Genomic DNA, 17,775 nt, shown 5'->3' on the forward strand with positions numbered 1-17,775 from the left:
TACTGAATAAACAGACACCGCTATTAGCTTTTATTGATTGTACTGTAATTTGATTGCAGTGACTGTATCCACCTCTGTGCTATTGAACACGGTCACACTCACACATTCCATTGCAATCCCCTTACTGCTCGCTGTACCATACTTTATCGCTCATATATATCATCAGATATCTGCCGTGTCATAAACGAAAGCTACTCAGCAGAGCCTGGAGCTGACAATTTGCTACTCAGCTGACCCAGTAACATAAATTACTAGAGGTGACCTAGATTATTTTTTTGTTCAATTTTATTTATATTTTTTTCCTCAAACCATAAAAACCATACATCAACAAAAGACATTGAACAGACGCACACAAATTTAAACTAAAATCAATGACATCACACCTGCTCAAACCCCACATGTTCCCTCCGCAAGCATACACATCACGTATCTCACAACCACACTCTCTCATCCTTCCCTTTGGAACTTTCCAGTAGTTGTAGCACTCGCTCTCCTTTAAATTGCATTGTTCTATTTTCCTCCGTAGCCCACAATTTTCAATATTTAAATACAACTAAATTTGATTAATCCACTGTTGTAGTGATGAGGGATAATTTGATTCCCAGTTTTTTTAAGTAGAATTTTTTTCAAAATCCTTGACGAGAAAAGTATGGTCTACCCCATTGGGTATCTCACTGCACCCTCATATGCCATGTCTTAAAATATGCAGTTAGAGGGATTAAAAGTAAACTTGCATTGTAAAACTTCTGACAGCCAACGTTCTAACTCCACCCATAACTTTTAGACTTTATAGCACTTCCAGAAGGCATGAATTATTGAGTCATTGTTAGTTTTACACTTAAGACATGACTCTGCCGTTGTGCTGTAGAATTTGTATAATACATTCTATACATTAGTTATACTGGATTAAGAGTACATTTTCGTTGACTGTAATTTAATTAGTTATGTTCCAACACCCCCTCCATTTTGTGCCTATTTTTAAGTCTTGATTCCAATAGTTTATATATTGTTTTTTTTATAAGAAATTGTCAGTTGGATAGGCTCTCTGAAAGGTTTTGTTTATCTTACGTATGATACGAGTAGCTTTATCGGAGCCAAATAGGATTTCCTCAACATTGCTCTGATGTCCAAAAGCTTTCAGGCCAAAATCATGATTTACAACATTTATAGGTGCACTATGCAGAAATTGCTCCACCATTTCCTGGTTGCTAAAATTATAACAGTTTGCCACAAAACCAGCATGCATAGTGTAGAGAATCATTGTACGCTCTAAACTGCTGTGAAATATAGCTTGTGTTCAAAACCGAAAGTAAAAGACGCAAAAAACGAAACACAAGAAGGGGAAGCATAGAAATAGCGCACATAGAACATATATACTGCTTTTTAGAGTTGCTACAATTACAACGACAGATCAATAACTCACATTTCTGTGTGAATTTGGTCAAGCTGCCCAAAAAGTTGAATATTGAAGCTTTAAATTGTATTACCTATTACCATGTCATTGACGGTTTCTATGCCTTTAGTTTTCCACGTGGGCCAATTTATCGGTAAATTCATAAAAGCTATCCAAGGATTGTTCCATAGGGGTGTGTTTTTAGGGAGTGATATTGGTTCTTGTAAAATCCGTTTCATTATATTCCATGTTGTTAACTGTGAAGTTGTTAATTATCTTAGCTCCATTCTTTGATAATCTACACGTGAAGAGATTCTGGGGATGAGCATGCGCATCATCAACACATACCCATTGTTAATCTTTAGTGCATTTAACAATACATCACAAGTAAAAGCCTTGGGTGGCAATTTGATACAATTCAAAATCTGCAAGGTTAAAACCACCCTCAGATTTAGCCACTTGCAAAACGTTCCTATTTAATTGTATGAGTTTTATTTGCCCATTTGAAGTTTGTTAAAGTATACTTTTCTAAAGAATGTCTTCATGAGGTAATAAATATACAACTTTGTGAGCCATTCCATTCTAAAAGAGATTTGTTCTACTTGTAAGATTTATCGGGAGGTTATTCCATTTAATTAGATCTGCTTTTGTGTTGTTGAGTAATGGGATAAACTCATTGTTATATATTTGGTTGTTTGTTGTCCCTTATTAAGAATCCTGTGTATTTAATATTTTTTTGTGATCCACTTAAAGTATTGCTGTAGGTCATGAGTAATTAGTTTTCTTATAATATATATTTTTTTAATCGCATACATTTTATATCCTGATATTTTAGACTATTTCAAAAATGATTTAACAAGGGGAGGCATTGACTTGACAATATTAGTCACGTATATCAGGAGATTGTTGGCAAATAAGTTTAGTTTATATTCATGCTTACCAATACTGATACCTGTTATGCTTGGGTCCTGTCTAATTCTTTCTGCAAGTGGTTCAATTGCCAGTGCAAGAAGGGAGAGAGAGGACATCCCTGTCTCGTACCCCTTTCTTAAGCAACTTCATCAGATAATGTATTATTTGCATACATTTTGATTCAGGATATTTAACAAAGATTTTTATGACATGTATTATTTTAGCCGGAAAGTTTAATGCTTCCAAATAATGAATGAAAAAGGCCACTCCAACACATATTATGCAAGGTCAATTGCCTGCATGTAAGCAACCTGGTAGAATTCAGAGCAAAGCTGTGCGAGAGGATTTCTATGTTCTATGCTTATCAGTGCTTCTGTGTTCCATGAAGTCACAATCATGTGAACAGGCAGCTGCTTGGGTTCACCTTTAACCTCTGATTATTCCTACACAAAAGACAGGTTAGTCGCTACAGTAGTTATTAGCATTAGATCCCCTTCCTGTCCTACTCTCACAGAGAGATTGTCGAGTTGAGACCATGGTGTCATACCAGCTGCAGGCATTTATCGCATGTAGAATTTAATCATGAGGTCACACGACCCAACTGTTTCTTCCTGAGCGTGACGTAACACTGATTTGTCACTGAGCGAAGGTCATGACCAAGTGCCCCGGGCCGGGAAGTATAGTCATCATGTTTTGGAATAGTCTAGCCCAGTAGCGCTGTTCTCTGACATGGTCTTCTTACAAATGTACATTCATTCATAAAGGTTCATTTGAGCTTTAAAGAAAAGTCAATGTAAACCACCAAAGATTTATAGCTGAAAGAGCAAAACCACTTCTCTGAAATGCTTAGCAACATCAGCACTAAAGTGAAGCAAAGCTAAGTACCAATCTGTGTGATTCAATTAGTTTGATATCAGTGCTTCCTCTGTTTACAGCAAAAGCTGAGGATAAGGTGTTTTCAGTTTGAGGATTTTATGACATTCATTACAAATAGTACAGGAAAAGCCAAGCTTCTGTCATCATTGAGGAACAGTCTGATCAGATAAACTCCCAGTAAAAGGTAGCCTGCCTTTTAATTTGTTTCACTGACCAGACCTTACTCTTGACATTTAATCATTAAAGCATACTTAGTCCTTTATCACAAATTGTGTCTTCGTGGAACAGCACTACACCGACACATCACTGAAACAAACAAACTGAATCAAAGGACATTATGACTTGACTGGCATCTGACTGGAAGCCTTTAAGGCCGACCCTGACAAGGTGCTCATGTTGCTACTGCTGTCCCTTACTGCGTCCTGACAGCAGCATCTCCTACAGTGATCTATTTTCCATCAGAAAAACATTCTGCCTGGTCAGCAGGGCAGCTCGTCAGATGCCAACCCCACTTAATGAACCATCAGCACATCCTCCTGACAGAGCCAGAGCCCTGTACTAAACTTTGGGCCAGTCCTTTAAAGTGCGACCAATTTTGGCGGGAGCAACTACACTACCAGGCAGCCGTATTTGACATGAAACAGGTAGCAGCCCAAGCTGGTCAACAGGCAGAGCCAATTGAGATAGAAATGTAAATTAACACAGCTTACTGCATTGCCAAAAAGGAGATGGCTTTTACAAAATTCAGGCCCATGTTACCCACCCAGAAAAATGATGGATTACAAATCAAACCGACATATGGAAAGTGTCCTGCAAAAACATTATTGGTACCATCGCGGACACTATACGGGAAGAGGGTTAGTGCTATCTGGGGTCCTTGGGACATCCCTACTCAAAACCCTAACCCTAAAAGCAAGTTGATTAGTTATTCTGAGAGGAGATTAAACATTTATTTAATTATCCAAGTATAAGTTCTGTCGGCATGTTTCCTTGTTACAACATTCATATTATTACACGGTTTTGTATGGTTAGTTTTATGATTATTAGTTATATTAGCTGAATGCAGTAATGGATAACAGTTTACAGTTGCACTTTTAAATACAATTAAGGTTGTTTTAATCACCTATATAAATATAGTTGCTATTGCACTTTTGAAAAGCCTTGCTCAATCTATAGTTTCTCAATCTTGCTCAATCTATAGTGATGCATTCTATATCATCAAGTGAATTATCTTCAACAACTGAAGATAATTAAGAATGATAGGACAGTCAGTAGGACAGTCAGTAAAATAAAATATTATTATTATACCAGACCAGGAAAAACTCTGGAGCCTTCTAAGGAGCGACAAGGGCCTGTTCCCAGTTGGTCCTGACCAAATCACCTTATCAGGGAAAACTCCTGTCCCTAAATATACTCACCCACTGACTGATTCTTTTGACTGGTGAGGTTGCGGGCACAGACAGCACTACCAGCTCCACATCCTGTGTTAGGTGAGGAATCACAGAGCTTCAGTGTGTATTTCACTTTGCTGTCCCAGTCTATAGCCTCCCATTTGTAACTTGAGCAAAAGTGGAGAGAAAAAAAAAGAAAAAAAACATCACATTTAGAATTCCTTTGTAAAAATTCACACAATCTCAAAGTTTACACAAAGCACACATTTTACTGTTTAGTTGTCTATGGTGTCCTCAAAATATGGACAAAGAAATAATAATCTTCTTGGGGTCCAAACACAACAAATAAAATACATAGCACTACATTTACATCACAATTGAGTCATTTTTAGCAGATGCTCCCATCCAGAGAGACCCACAGCTAGTGCATTCATTTCAAGATAGCCAGGCTCGACAACCACGTATCACTCACTACACAATACAAAATACATAAAAGTGTCTCATAATACCCTGATCAGCCAACTGACTAGAGACACCGCCTTTCTATCCAAACTGCCTTGTCAAAACTGGACCAGGAACTACGTTTGCCTAATAAATCAGACTTTTAATACCAATTGGATCTTGGATACAATCAAACAATACACTGCAAAATCGTCGGAATGTGCCTTAGAAGATAGAATGTTGAATACAATTACATTTGAACTTACTCTACCGGTTGTCATTCAGCTGCTCGATATTTGAGACAGAAATGTCAAGTTCAGTAGGCCTACTGACGCTCTAAAAGGCCGGGTACATCTTGCGCATCTACCTCCGGTCATGAGCAAACATCTTGATTGCCACATAAATATACCCGCGTTTTGAAGTTGGTTTAATAACCATTTCCTGTGAATATGTGTCGAATTTCGACTAGCTGAAAGACCATCACCACAGACAATAGACAAACTTCAAATATAATTGTATTCAACATTCGTGTCAGACGTGCGTGGTGTTGCCTACACAATTGAAGACATCGCCACGTTTCGTGACAAGGGTTACAACAGATGAGGAGCTGCTGACAATAGGAGACACACACACGAGAGAGAGAGATTGTACTGTATCACTCTAAATGCACTGTATAAGCTGCGTTTGTTGCTAAATACACTTTCCATATGCTAAGAAGCTTTATACGCCCTTGTTTATTGCCATGAGAGCGAGCAGTGCCTTACCTGCAGAGGTCTTGGTACCACTGGCTGACATCAGAGCCCGTTGTATCCGAGGGAAATGTCACCAGGACCGTTGTGATTGACACAAGTAACGCTACAACGATTTTCCAAGGCACAGCCTTGTTCCATTTGCACGGCGAGTCCATGCTTTGTAATTCAGTATTAGAATCTAGACTCTAGAGCACAATGTCCGACATCATTCAGCAGAAGTCCTCGGGTCGTCTTACAGGAACTAGGTAAATCACATGATAAACTCAACACGCGAAAGAAGACGTCACGTGGTATGACCTTCCATGAGTCATCGTGAAAGTATATATTTGAATTTAGAGCACAACAAATGTCAGGAGGAACAAAAGACAGCCAAATGAAATGGGGTTAAAATCACAAGTCATCTATGCTCTGTTTGTATTCTCAAAGTGCAACAAAATGAATACTAGACAGTCCATCATCAGCCTTTGATGTTGCGCTGTTACACTTTTTCCATTGTGTTATTTATTCCTACCGTAGAACTAGCCCAACAGGACACTAGATGTCGCTATTACTCCTTATGGACTACCGTAGCACAAACATTTCTACAGAGCGAGATGGCTGAACTGCAATTCAGCCGCAGAGTTTCCAAATCTGTCTTTGATGTAGCTTTAAATGATCCACTGTTTGTTGCGATGAATGATTTTGAGAAACTACTTCCTATCCTAAAATGCACATAGGGCATCGTTTATTTCTGGCGCCAGATGGCGCTTGCACATCCGTGAAATGATCATGTTTACATGCAAACGTCATCAATGACTGCTCCATTTCAACGCCCACGGAGAGTACTGTACAGCTGGTAGAGAAATGACTGCGCCGTCGATGGAAGGGGCCGATGTCCATAGGATGGAGCAGAAAAAGTTGGAGTATTTCTCATCCATCAACTCCATGGCCAGGAAAATAATGCAAGAAAGGGAGAACATCAAGGAGAGACATGGATCCGATTGGGAGAAAATGACACCGAATGAACAAGACAGCGCAATCGACAATGGAATGATGGACCCCCATATTAGTGCTCGATATGCTATGCATAGGGTTGACCGAGAAGAAGTCATTTGTTATCCTAAGTTACTCATTCAGACAGGACAGAAAATAGTCCATTTTGGTGACGAGGTATGGACTTTTATCCCATTTGCATTGGTAGCCACATATATTAATTTGAGAGAATTAGCTACGTTTTCTTGCACGATTCCAGCTAGTTAAAATGGCTAAAGTAGCATGCTAGCTAGCCACGACGAATATTTGGGCTGGTGGTAAACTGCTCGACATTTGAGACAGAAATGTCAAGTTCAGTAGGCCTACTGGCGGTCTAAAAAGTCGGGTAAACAATATTTTCATGTGGATATTATATCACCTGGCACATGCACAAACCAATGTTAAACACCTGTTAGTATGCGTGCATGTACATCTTGCGCATCTACCTCCGGTCATGAGAAAACATCTTGATTGCCACATAAATGTACCCGCGTTTTGAAGTTGGTTTAATAACCATTTCCCGTGGATATGTGTCTAATTTCAACTAGCTGAAAGACCATCACCGTAGACAAAGTTCAAATATAATTGTATTCAACATTCGTGTCAGACGTGCGCTAAAGTAGCATGCTAGCTAGCCACGACGAATATTTGGGCTGGTGGTAAACGTCACACCAACAACACAATGCAAGAGAGCGAGTTGGATCTGATGGCAATTTTCATCATGGTCTTTGCCTTTCCCATGGGAATAATGATTTATACGATACCATGCGCTGTCTGATTTTGACAAAGCTGGGGAAATATACATTTATGTTGTGCACTCAATTCGCTGGATTATCAAAATATTCAGACAGCCAGGTAGTACAGTCCTATAATCCAGTAATTTGACTGGCAGACTGTTTCTGCATGTGAAGAGTAGTGGTTTATCACGAATCATCACACTTTTACGATAACATCTGTTTTTGTGTTCAATTTCAGGACATAACTTGGCAAGATGAGCACTCTTCCCCATTCTCCTGGGAGACCAAGGTGCGTATGACTGTGTTTTCTTCTATCATTCACAAGATGACCTTAAATTGATGTAGGACTACACATTTTATTTTCTGTCAACACATCATCTCCCCTCATTTTACAGAGCCAGTTGGACTTCAACCTGACAACAGGTGAATCGGTGCAGGGCATCTCCTCTTCGACAGCTGATTACAAGCCAAGTAAAGTCACCCAGTGCAGCCAGGTGGGCAAGATGACCCAGAGCAGCAAGGTGTCCAATGGCGAGAGCCTCGGCCTGGGCAGGAAAGAGGAGTCCTCCTCCTTCTGGAAGATCAGTGCTGAAAGATCCAGGCTGGAGGGTGAACAGGCAGACTTCCACTCCCTAACCCCCAGCCAAATCAAGTCCCTGGAGAAGGGGGAGAAGCCACTGCCCTCTTATCTCCGTCAGGAGCCCACCCCCAAGGAGACAGAGGAGACTCCACCTCCACCACGAGTAACCAAGCAGCGAGCCACCAGGCCGCCTGCGCCTCCTCCCCCTGTACCCATCAGTGTGCCCCCCCTAACAGCCATAAGTGTGACCCCTATGAGCGTGACCCCTACCCCTGCTCCTATCAGTGTGTCATCCACAGTGGCTGGCTGGGAGCGTGCTCAGAGCACCCTCCCCTCAGTCAGCAACACAGTGGAGGAAGTCTTCACTTCAGGGCTGGCCAACAAATCCCCGGGGCTGCCCACCAAGTCCCCTGCCCGCTCAGGCAACACTGCCAGAGACCGAGAGGAAAAGGCTGCTGCTCAGACTGAGTCGCAACTGGCAACCAGTCCCACCTTCGCTCAGGTGAGTTTCTGGAACAACCTATTGTGAGCGTCCACTGAATGACTAAAATATAATTGTTAAAACTGATTAAACATATTTTGATCCAGAAAAAGTGGCAACAGCACTTACCTGTGTATTAGCAGTCTAATTACTCTGCTAACAACATGGAAATAACATGTTACATAGTACATTTACTTCAAGTTGTGTGCGCAGTTCTAATTGAGGTTTCCTATTTTCTCTTACAAGTTTAATACCAGCAGTAACCTCCTGAAGACCGGATTTGACTTTCTTGACAACTGGTAACAGCAGCTTCAAGCAACACAATTTGAGTGACTGGATCAACTCAACACTAGAAGGACCCTTGTGATGACCATTTTATGGAAAGCCAACTATTGAACTGACCATGTCTATTTATCTTAAAATGGCTTGTTATGGCATATCTCACTACATGCGTGCTTTTGTTTCCCCACTGCCAGAACCCCCACCTTTCAACTGTTTCTCTACCTTTATTACTCAGACCTTGTATTAGTGCTAAGCATTACAGTAGTGTACACTAATGAGAAGCACTCAAATTGGTATGTTTAGGTAAGCCAGCATGTTAAGTGATTTATACCACTTGCAATGTAGATCTACAACCATTTTACAATACTAGAGAGTACTATTTTACTGAATTTTGTATGTAAACTATATTCATTGTATCATAATATGCTATATTGCACTCATGCATTTTGAAAACACAGATTCAAAGCAAATAAATTCAATGGAACCAGGTCATTGTTCAGGGATGAAGTTATTTTTAGACACGGTGACAATATCAGTCCACCATGTTGCAGCAGAAAACTTGTGGGTTCAGTTGAGATAATCCACAAATAGAGGATCAACTGTGAACTATCAATTATTGCAAAGGGAAAACGTTTCAACAGAACTTCCCTTGCCCTGATGAAATCGTGATGTAAAACCAGCAAAACATCAGACCTATAGGTACTTTATATCTCTATTGGTCAAGTTTCTCCAATCAGAAGTATATACTGTCAAAGACATGCAGATGGAGGATACTGCAAATCCATTTTAATTTTAAAAAATTGTACTGAGTTATTCTCTCACAGCAATCTGAACATTTCAGTTAAGCCACACACCCAGCCCTTTCAGTGTCTGGCTGTAGCCACATCATAGCAGACCTAGCTAGCTCATATCCAAGTCCCGGGGCCTGTGGAATGTAAACTGATTTGTGTGGCATTTTAACTGGCGTTCCTCATGTCTGCCATGGCTTCAGCACATACATTGACTCTCATTTCCCCTGCAATTTAATCACCACAACCCTGCCTCTATGATTTATTTCCATTGGCAAAGCCTCAAAGGTTAGCCCTAATAAGACCATTAAAAGTGGACTGTAGGAACATGTGTGCCACCAAAGGTCCTTCTCTGTAAAAGTACACTTAATACAAAGCGTGGAAGTGGGAGGTGATAGGAAAAACAAAGAGATTTCCTGTTGTTGGGGTGGTGCGCTCAGGACAAGTCAGAACGACAGAGTGTGGAGGGAGTGAGATTGAAAAAGAGAGGGCAGGACAGAGGAGGGATACTGAGGAAAAACAACATTATTACAGAGGAAAATGGGAATAGCAGCCATCCTAGTCACCGTCTTGTGTATGTGTTCACTCAGCTTGAGTGCTTCGGACGGCGACACCAAAGTTGGAGATCCTGTCGACGCAACACCAACTGAGGTGAGTACTCGCTTGCAAATTTTGAGCTAAGACATCAAATCAGTTGAGGTACAGCAGCACCCTGCACATAAACACAAATAGAGTACTGTAACATCTTCGTGATATTGTCATAATTACATGCAAACCCCTAGACTAGTTTTGTGTGTTTTTAACTTGTGTCTTTTTGTGGAATAAGTATAACAATCTCACCATTATAAAGACAATCATCAAAGGAGCAGGAGTATCGGTTCCACGGTTTACTCTTCACTGTTTCGTTCAGATCCCAGAGACTCAGGGGAAACAGGCAAGAGGAGATGTACCGGAGGAGCCAGAGCCAACCAGTCCTGTCTCAGATTTTGACAACACATACAACTATATTTGTACGTCTGCACAAACTCATCAAAAGTATATGCTACACACGGTACAAATGATTGCTGAGTTGTCAGACATTAACGCCTTGCGAGGTCTTCTCTTGCACAGTGTCCAGGCTGTCAGCGATGGATCAGGCCATCCACAGACTGAATGTGGGCCACTATACACTGGACGTGAAGGTGACCCAGCTGGTGGATAGAGTGTCCCAGCTGGACGGCACCATTGGGGAGGTACAGGACACCATGCAACAGATATCCCTCCTCACCAAGGAGAACCGCAAAGAGATTGGCCGCTTGGAGGGTATGTCTTCATATACCTCCCTTTTCCTCTGTTTAGTTGAAATGTTTTACAATGGAATACTGAGAAACAATGACAAAATCATGAAAAAGGAAAGGTGAAATGTTTCCTCCACTTCCTAGGATGTCAGAAGGGCCGGCGGGTGGGGTATAAGTGCTATCTGATCTACCGCACATATGAGACGTACCCAGGTGCAGCTCAGAAGTGCATGGAGCGGGGCGGCAGGATGGCCATGCCTCAGGACAGGAAGGAGCAGGAAGCCCTGGCAGACTACGTCAAGGCTTTCTTCCAGCCAGGGAACTGGCCTGTGTGGCTGGGCATCAATGACCTGCGCTCTGAGGGACTCTACCTGTTTGAGGACAACACACGAGTCACCTACTTCCAGTGGCGCAAGCACTTCCTCTCCAGCCAGCCGGACGGAGGCAAGCGGGAGAACTGTGTGGCCATGGCGTCAGATGATGGGGACTGGTGGGACAACTATTGTGACAGGAACATGTATTACCTCTGTGAGTTTGATGCCTGATCCTTTTTCTTCAAAAGTATCAGAAATGTCAGAAAAACAAATCCAGCCAAGCTTGTCGACAACTTTGAGTGGATAGTCTATCATGGGTAGTCATGTGTCTTATTTCATGTAAAATCTTTTTTTTTAAAGCAATAGGGGATGCCGCTGATCGACAAAGAAAATGTTTACTAGCTGATGGTGCTCTTGTTGAATAATAATTCACAACACATTTAACATACTGTACACAAGTTAGACAGATGGTGCTCATATTAATCCACACTGAAAAAAGAAACATACAGAACTCATTACTCACAGTAAGCAAAGCCAGTCTCTTTGGCTGAATACTTTGTTTGGATCAAAGACTCACACAATTGTTTTTATTATCAATATATTTATTAAAAGGTATCATGATTAAAAGTATACCATTTACTACTGTACTTTTTCACCGTTAGTTTAAACCCAAGAACAGCATAGTTCTAGTACAAATATTGTGCAATAAAATATTTGAAAAGGCTCTTCACATGATCAAGATCTGGATTATTTTTACTCATTTAATGATTATCCTTAAAAATCATAATTAAGTTCAGAATTCATTTAAATGTGAAGTAAACATTAGAATCTACAATCTTAGAATTCAGTCAGGAATAATAGCAGTAGCACAGCACTGATCCCTCAGAAGGAAGGGCGGTTGTCATTGGCTTGTGAGTTTCCATCAGACACTGCTCTTCATGAGGTCATGAGTGTGATCAGTGTCTTCATCCACATAAGCCAAGGTGGTGCGCTTCCTCTGAGGGGTCAGTGCCATGTTTACTCAGATGGAGTGAGTCACTACTACATTAGAAGCTGGTAGGACGGCCAACAGATGAGATGGTAGCCACCATCTGTGCTACTTCAGGCCTGTCCATTGGATTCTTGCAGGGATGAGAGAGGATCACTGTCCCGCCTTCATCCAGGACAAAGTCCCCGCCCATCTGAAATCATATTAAAAACAGAGTTAGAATGAGGACATGGATCCTACAAACCTATCCCAAAATAATTGGCCATTGTATGGATATTCTTCATGGAAAGAGGAAATATTTTATGTGTTTAATGCTACTGTAGGTCGTATCTTAAGTAAGATTAAATATGTTCAGTTATATATCTGAATACCTGATAGAAGTCTTCCAGGAAACGTGGTGGGATGTCAGGAAACTCTTGGCCTAACACAACATACTCTGCATATTGAAGCAAGGAGTCGAAATTCATCACATTTGAATAGGAAGATCCCAGGCCAAATGCCTTGTAAATCTGAAACAGAGAATATGTATCCAGTTGTCTAAACATTGGCATAACACTGAGTACATAAAAGCTTTACATTCAGCTACCAGAGGTCAATAGGTCATGATCAACCCTGAGTGACCCTCTATAGTGGCGGCACAGCTCTTACCTTCCTCTCTGGGTCAAGCAGCATGTCGTACTTGCAGCCCGTCTGATCTAGCCAAATCTGAGCACCTTCCCGACAGCCAAAGGAGACCACCAGTACCCGAGCTGACTGAGAATCTAGAAGTCCCTGATAATGAAGGATGGGCATTTGAAAGAATGTCTGTGTTGAGTGCTCTTGTGCAATACATTTTATGTTCTCAAGTACTCACTTGTTAGCGTATAAAATGGGTTTGAAATACAAAATAAGTTTGTGCTATGCTATCAGTTGTTCCAATTAGGTCTACTGGTTGTTCCGATACACACCTGAAAACTAAATGTAAAATGTTTTCACTGCATTTTACATACTCCACAAACAATAAACATCTTAGAGATTGACATTTTGTCAGTGCTTATTAATTCAACCTGCTAAATAGTTGCATTTGTACATTGTGTACTTGATCATTAGCAATCAAATACAAACCTTGAATCGAGTACTCAAAAATACTTTAGTACTCACGCCCATCCCTACTGAAGATACATAGTACAATAAGGGCACTGACACTAGGCTGCTAGAGGACGTTACAAGTTAAGGGCACTGACACTAGGCTGCTAGAGGACGTTACAAGTTAAGGGCACTGACACTAGGCTGCTAGAGGACGTTACAAGTTAAGGGCACTGACACTAGGCTGCTAGAGGACGTTACAAGTTAAGGGCACTGACACAAGTTAGGCACTGACACTAGGCTGCTAGAGGACGTTACAAGTTAAGGGCACTGACACTAGGCTGCTAGAGGACGTTACAAGTTAAGGGCACTGACACTAGGCTGCTAGAGGACGTTACAAGTTAAGGGCACTGACACTAGGCTGCTAGAGGGACACTAGTTACACTGACACTAGGCTGCTAGAGGACGTTAAGGGCACTGACACTAGGCTGCTAGAGGACGTTACAAGTTAAGGGCACTGACACTAGGCTGCTAGAGGACGTTACAAGTTAAGGGCACTGACACTAGGCTGCTAGAGGACGTTACAAGTTAAGGGCACTGACACTAGGCTGCTAGAGGACGTTACAAGTTAAGGGCACTGACACTAGGCTGCTAGAGGACGTTACAAGTTAAGGGCACTGACACTAGGCTGCTAGAGGACGTTACAAGTTAAGGGCACTGACACTAGGCTGCTAGAGGACGTTACAAGTTAAGGGCACTGACACTAGGCTGCTAGAGGACGTTACAAGTTAAGGGCACTGACACTAGGCTGCTAGAGGACGTTACAAGTTAAGGGCACTGACACTAGGCTGCTAGAGGACGTTACAAGTTAAGGGCACTGACACTAGGCTGCTAGAGGACGTTACAAGTTAAGGGCACTGACACTAGGTTGCTAGAGGACGTTACAAGTTAAGGGCACTGACACTAGGCTGCTAGAGGACGTTACAAGTTAAGGGCACTGACACTAGGCTGCTAGAGGACGTTACAAGTTAAGGGCACTGACACTAGGCTGCTAGAGGACGTTACAAGTTAAGGGCACTGACACTAGGCTGCTAGAGGACGTTACAAGTTAAGGGCACTGAAAAAGGGTAGTTGATGTTACATGAAGTTAGAAGCACTGAGAGATGATAGGAGACACGCTCCTCTCAGGTTGACCTGGTTGACTGACCTGTTGGGTCGCAAGCTCAGCCACGTGCTCGCGTCACGGTAGTCATCCAAAGTGTCGGATCAGGACCAGCAGCAGATTCTCCCCTTTCCCAAAGTACATTCCCAGAGTCACATTCCTGCACAACACAACAGAGGGTTTGTTCGGGTAATTTCTGTCTAAATAGCAGACACGATTTTCTCTGTAACTTTCTCCTAGTTCTTCGGAGAGGTTATTTAAAAAATAATAATAAATATATATATATAAATAAATAAATAAATAAATAAAAATAAATATATATATATATATATACTTAACAAAAATATAAACGCAACATGTAAAGTGTTGTCCCCGTGCTACATGAGCAGAAATAAAATATCTAAAAAAAATGTCATACGCACAAAAAGCTTATTTCTTGTTTACATCCCTGTTAGTGGGCATTTCTCCTTTGCCAAGATAATCCATCTACCTGACAGGTGTGGCAGATCAAGCAGCGTATTAAACAGCATGATCATTACACAGGTGCACATTGTGCTAAACAGCATGATCATTACACAGGTGCACATTGTGCCGAGAACAATAAAAGGCGCCTCTAAAAATGTGCAGTTTTGTCACACAACACAATGCCATAGTCTCATGTTTTGAGGGAGCGTGCAATTGGCATGCTGACTGCAGGAATGTCCACCAGAACTGTTGCCAGAGAATTTAATGTTAATTTCTCTACCATAAGTCACCTCCAATGTCGTTTTAGAGAATTTGGCAGTACGTCTAACCAACCTCACAACCGCAGACCATGTGTATGGTGTCGTGTGGGCGAGCAGTTTGCTGATATCACGTTGTGAACAGAGTGCCCCATGGTGTTGGTGGGGTTATGGTATGGGCAGGCATAAACTATGGACAATGAACACAATTGCATTTTATCGATGGCAATTTGAAGACACAGAGATACCGTAACGAGATCCTGAGGCCCATTGTCGGGCCATTTATCCGCCGTCATCACCTCATGTTTCAGTATAATGCACAGCCCCATGTCGTAAGGATCTGTACACAATTCCTGGAAGCTGAAAATGTCCCAGTTCTTCTATGTTCTGCATACTCACCAGACACCAATTGAGCATGTTCGGGATGCTCTGGATCGACGTGTACAACAGCCTGTCCCAGTTCCCGCCAATATCCAGCAACTTCGCACAGCCAGGCATTTAAAAGGAGTGTGACAACATTCCACAGGCCACAATCAACAGCCTGATCAACTCCATGTGAAGGAGATTTGTCATGCTGCATGAAGCAAATGGTGGTCACACCATATAAGGACTGGTTCTGATCCATGCCCCTATCATTTTTAAAGGTATCTGTGACCAGTAGATGCATACCTGTACTCCCATTCATGTGAAATCCATAGATTAGGGCCTAATTTAATAATTTAAATTGACTAATTTCCTTATATGAACTGTAATTCAGTAAAACCTTTGAAATTATTGCATGTTGCATTTATATTTTTGTTCAGTATCACTATGTTCACTATGGTGACTCACTCTCCACTCCTGGCATCTGTGAGGGGTGTATCAGCACTCAGATTCTGTGAAGTTGGGCCTCCTGTGAGCCGTTTGTCACTTGTCTTCAGCTCAGTGTCTATGCGGTCCAGAAAGGCATCCCATTCATCCTTTAGGAGCAAAAGCACACACACACATCCTCATGTCTCAAGTCTTTCCAAGGGTAGACCTCAACCATATAACAATGGACCATTGTGCAGACTGGAAGACTAACCTCCAACTGCAGGAGCTCCTCTACTTGCTCTTGCACCTTGGCATGGCTGGTGAAATATTGGGAGAGAGAGGTCTGTCAAAGAGGTGTCAGTTTCTTCTAAAATAACATTTGTTTGTAGATTTGAGTCACACAGTTCTTTGATACTTGATCTTCAAACTCACTGATAAGACTTCTTCCACACGTCTTCAGCGTCAATCCTCTTCTTCACACCAATACTAACAGATGTTAACAAAATTATTCAGCAGAATTGAACCAAAATGACCCCAACCCTCAGTATGTCAGCAAAACAAATGAGGAAAATAAAATTAGGCCAAACTTCTCTAAAATGCACCCACCTGCTGTAGAATTTGGCATCACATCTCTAAAATGCACCCACCTGTTGTAGAAGTTGGTACCACAACCTCCCTAAAAATGCACCCACCTGTTGTAGAAGTTGGTACCACAACCTCTCTAAAATGCACCCACCTGTTGTAGAAGTTGGTACCACAACCTCTCTAAAATGCACCCACCTGTTGTAGAAGTTGGTACCACAACCTCTCTAAAATGCACCCACCTGTTGTAGAAGTTGGTACCACAACCTCTCTAAAATGCACCCACCTGTTGTAGAAGTTGGTACCACAACCTCTCTAAAATGCACCCACCTGTTGTAGAAGTTGGTACCACAACCTCACTAAAATGCACCCACCTGTTGTAGAAGTTGGTAACACAACCTCTCTAAAATGCACCCACCTGTTGTAGAAGTTGGCACCACAACCTCTCTAAAATGCACCCACCTGTTGTAGAAGTTGGCAGCACAAGTCATTAGTCCAAATAAAGTTGTAATTTTATTTGGGACAAAATCTTCAATGGAACCTGAGGAATGACAAAGGAACAATGCAGCCAGCCGATTGTGCAAACGTCAGTGTTGGCAAACGCATGACAGGGCTTAGTTCCCCATTGTTCAATTATTAATCCCTAACACACTTTCCTACTTAAAGAACATGCCATGTAGGCTACATGTAATGTATCAATAGATTTCAGGGGAATAATAAATAAAAAAATTGATGGTAGCAAAATTCACTCTAGTGCTTACAGACACCACACGGTCAACATTAACAGCTATTTATAGTCTACTGCTTTTGCCTTACTTTACAATTTTGAGTAGGTTACATGCGAGTTAGCTAAATAATGTAACAAGATAGGTACAGAAATACTGGTAGTAACGTTATATACTGTACCTGCTGCTTCTTGCTTGCCATTTTCAAGTAGGATTCTTCCCATAGTATTCAAGCCTGTTAAACCATAAATAAGAGTATCCTCTGCCTCACTGATATCTTCAGCCATGTATGGACCCGGTCAGCCTCCTCCAGCAGAGCAGAATCACTAGTGTTGAACTGCTACTGTGCAGCAAGCAAGCAAAACATATCCTTGCTTATCGAACATCACATGACTTGGCTAAAGGACGGTGGTTTACAGTATTTAGGAGCACTTGTGCGACATCTAGTGTGTTGGAAAGGTTAAGCAAGCAAGATCATTAAATTAAACATCTTTGTGGGTGATG

General features: G+C 41.6%; 4 protein-coding genes across 4 annotated transcripts in view; 2 read left to right on the forward strand and 2 right to left on the reverse strand.

Moving 5' to 3' along the window:
* igf2r (insulin-like growth factor 2 receptor) overlaps window positions 1-6,028 on the reverse strand; it is a 36,335-nt gene extending 30,307 nt beyond the window's left edge. Inside the window, exons 1-2 of the mRNA XM_035774859.2 lie at window positions 5,778-6,028; window positions 4,600-4,739 (exon numbers count right to left, since the gene is read on the reverse strand). Coding sequence (XP_035630752.1) covers window positions 4,600-4,739; window positions 5,778-5,920 — 283 coding nt within the window. The 5' untranslated portion in view covers window positions 5,921-6,028. The remainder of the gene's footprint in view (window positions 1-4,599; window positions 4,740-5,777) is intronic.
* Window positions 6,029-6,427: 399 nt separating this feature from the next.
* On the forward strand, window positions 6,428-9,345 carry LOC118386888 (uncharacterized protein C1orf198 homolog). Its single transcript, XM_035774860.2, has 4 exons — window positions 6,428-6,914; window positions 7,752-7,802; window positions 7,909-8,595; window positions 8,821-9,345. Exons 1-4 carry the CDS (start codon window positions 6,609-6,611, stop codon window positions 8,875-8,877), a joined length of 1,101 nt encoding a protein of 366 aa, XP_035630753.1. The 5' UTR covers window positions 6,428-6,608; the 3' UTR covers window positions 8,878-9,345.
* Window positions 9,346-10,058: 713 nt separating this feature from the next.
* LOC118386890 (C-type lectin domain family 11 member A-like) lies at window positions 10,059-11,965 on the forward strand. Its single transcript, XM_035774862.2, has 4 exons — window positions 10,059-10,295; window positions 10,555-10,654; window positions 10,755-10,946; window positions 11,066-11,965. Exons 1-4 carry the CDS (start codon window positions 10,185-10,187, stop codon window positions 11,464-11,466), a joined length of 804 nt encoding a protein of 267 aa, XP_035630755.1. The 5' UTR covers window positions 10,059-10,184; the 3' UTR covers window positions 11,467-11,965.
* Window positions 11,820-17,658, reverse strand: selenol (selenoprotein L). The gene is made up of 9 exons (XM_035774861.2): window positions 17,453-17,658; window positions 17,009-17,087; window positions 16,397-16,450; window positions 16,236-16,281; window positions 16,004-16,131; window positions 14,496-14,610; window positions 12,872-12,994; window positions 12,595-12,732; window positions 11,820-12,416 (listed from the first exon to the last, which is right to left on the reverse strand). Exons 1-9 carry the CDS (start codon window positions 17,556-17,558, stop codon window positions 12,282-12,284), a joined length of 924 nt encoding a protein of 307 aa, XP_035630754.1. The 5' UTR covers window positions 17,559-17,658; the 3' UTR covers window positions 11,820-12,281.
* Between the last annotated feature and the right edge of the window lie 117 nt (window positions 17,659-17,775).

This window comes from Oncorhynchus keta, chromosome 8 (assembly GCF_023373465.1).
Source record: "Oncorhynchus keta strain PuntledgeMale-10-30-2019 chromosome 8, Oket_V2, whole genome shotgun sequence".
NCBI classification, from domain to species: Eukaryota; Metazoa; Chordata; class Actinopteri; order Salmoniformes; family Salmonidae; genus Oncorhynchus; species Oncorhynchus keta.

Bases quoted from the DNA above. Each gene is read 5' to 3' on its own strand.
- LOC118386888 (XM_035774860.2), top strand. From the start codon at position 6,609: ATGACTGCGCCGTCGATGGAAGGGGCCGATGTCCATAGGATGGAGCAG. The intron at 7,803-7,908 runs GTGCGTATGACT...CTCATTTTACAG, and splicing joins CATTCTCCTGGGAGACCAAG to AGCCAGTTGGACTTCAACCT. The intron at 8,596-8,820 runs GTGAGTTTCTGG...TTCTCTTACAAG, and splicing joins CCAGTCCCACCTTCGCTCAG to TTTAATACCAGCAGTAACCT.
- LOC118386890 (XM_035774862.2), top strand. From the start codon at position 10,185: ATGGGAATAGCAGCCATCCTAGTCACCGTCTTGTGTATGTGTTCACTC. The intron at 10,655-10,754 runs GTACGTCTGCAC...TCTCTTGCACAG, and splicing joins CAACACATACAACTATATTT to TGTCCAGGCTGTCAGCGATG. The intron at 10,947-11,065 runs GTATGTCTTCAT...TCCACTTCCTAG, and splicing joins AGAGATTGGCCGCTTGGAGG to GATGTCAGAAGGGCCGGCGG.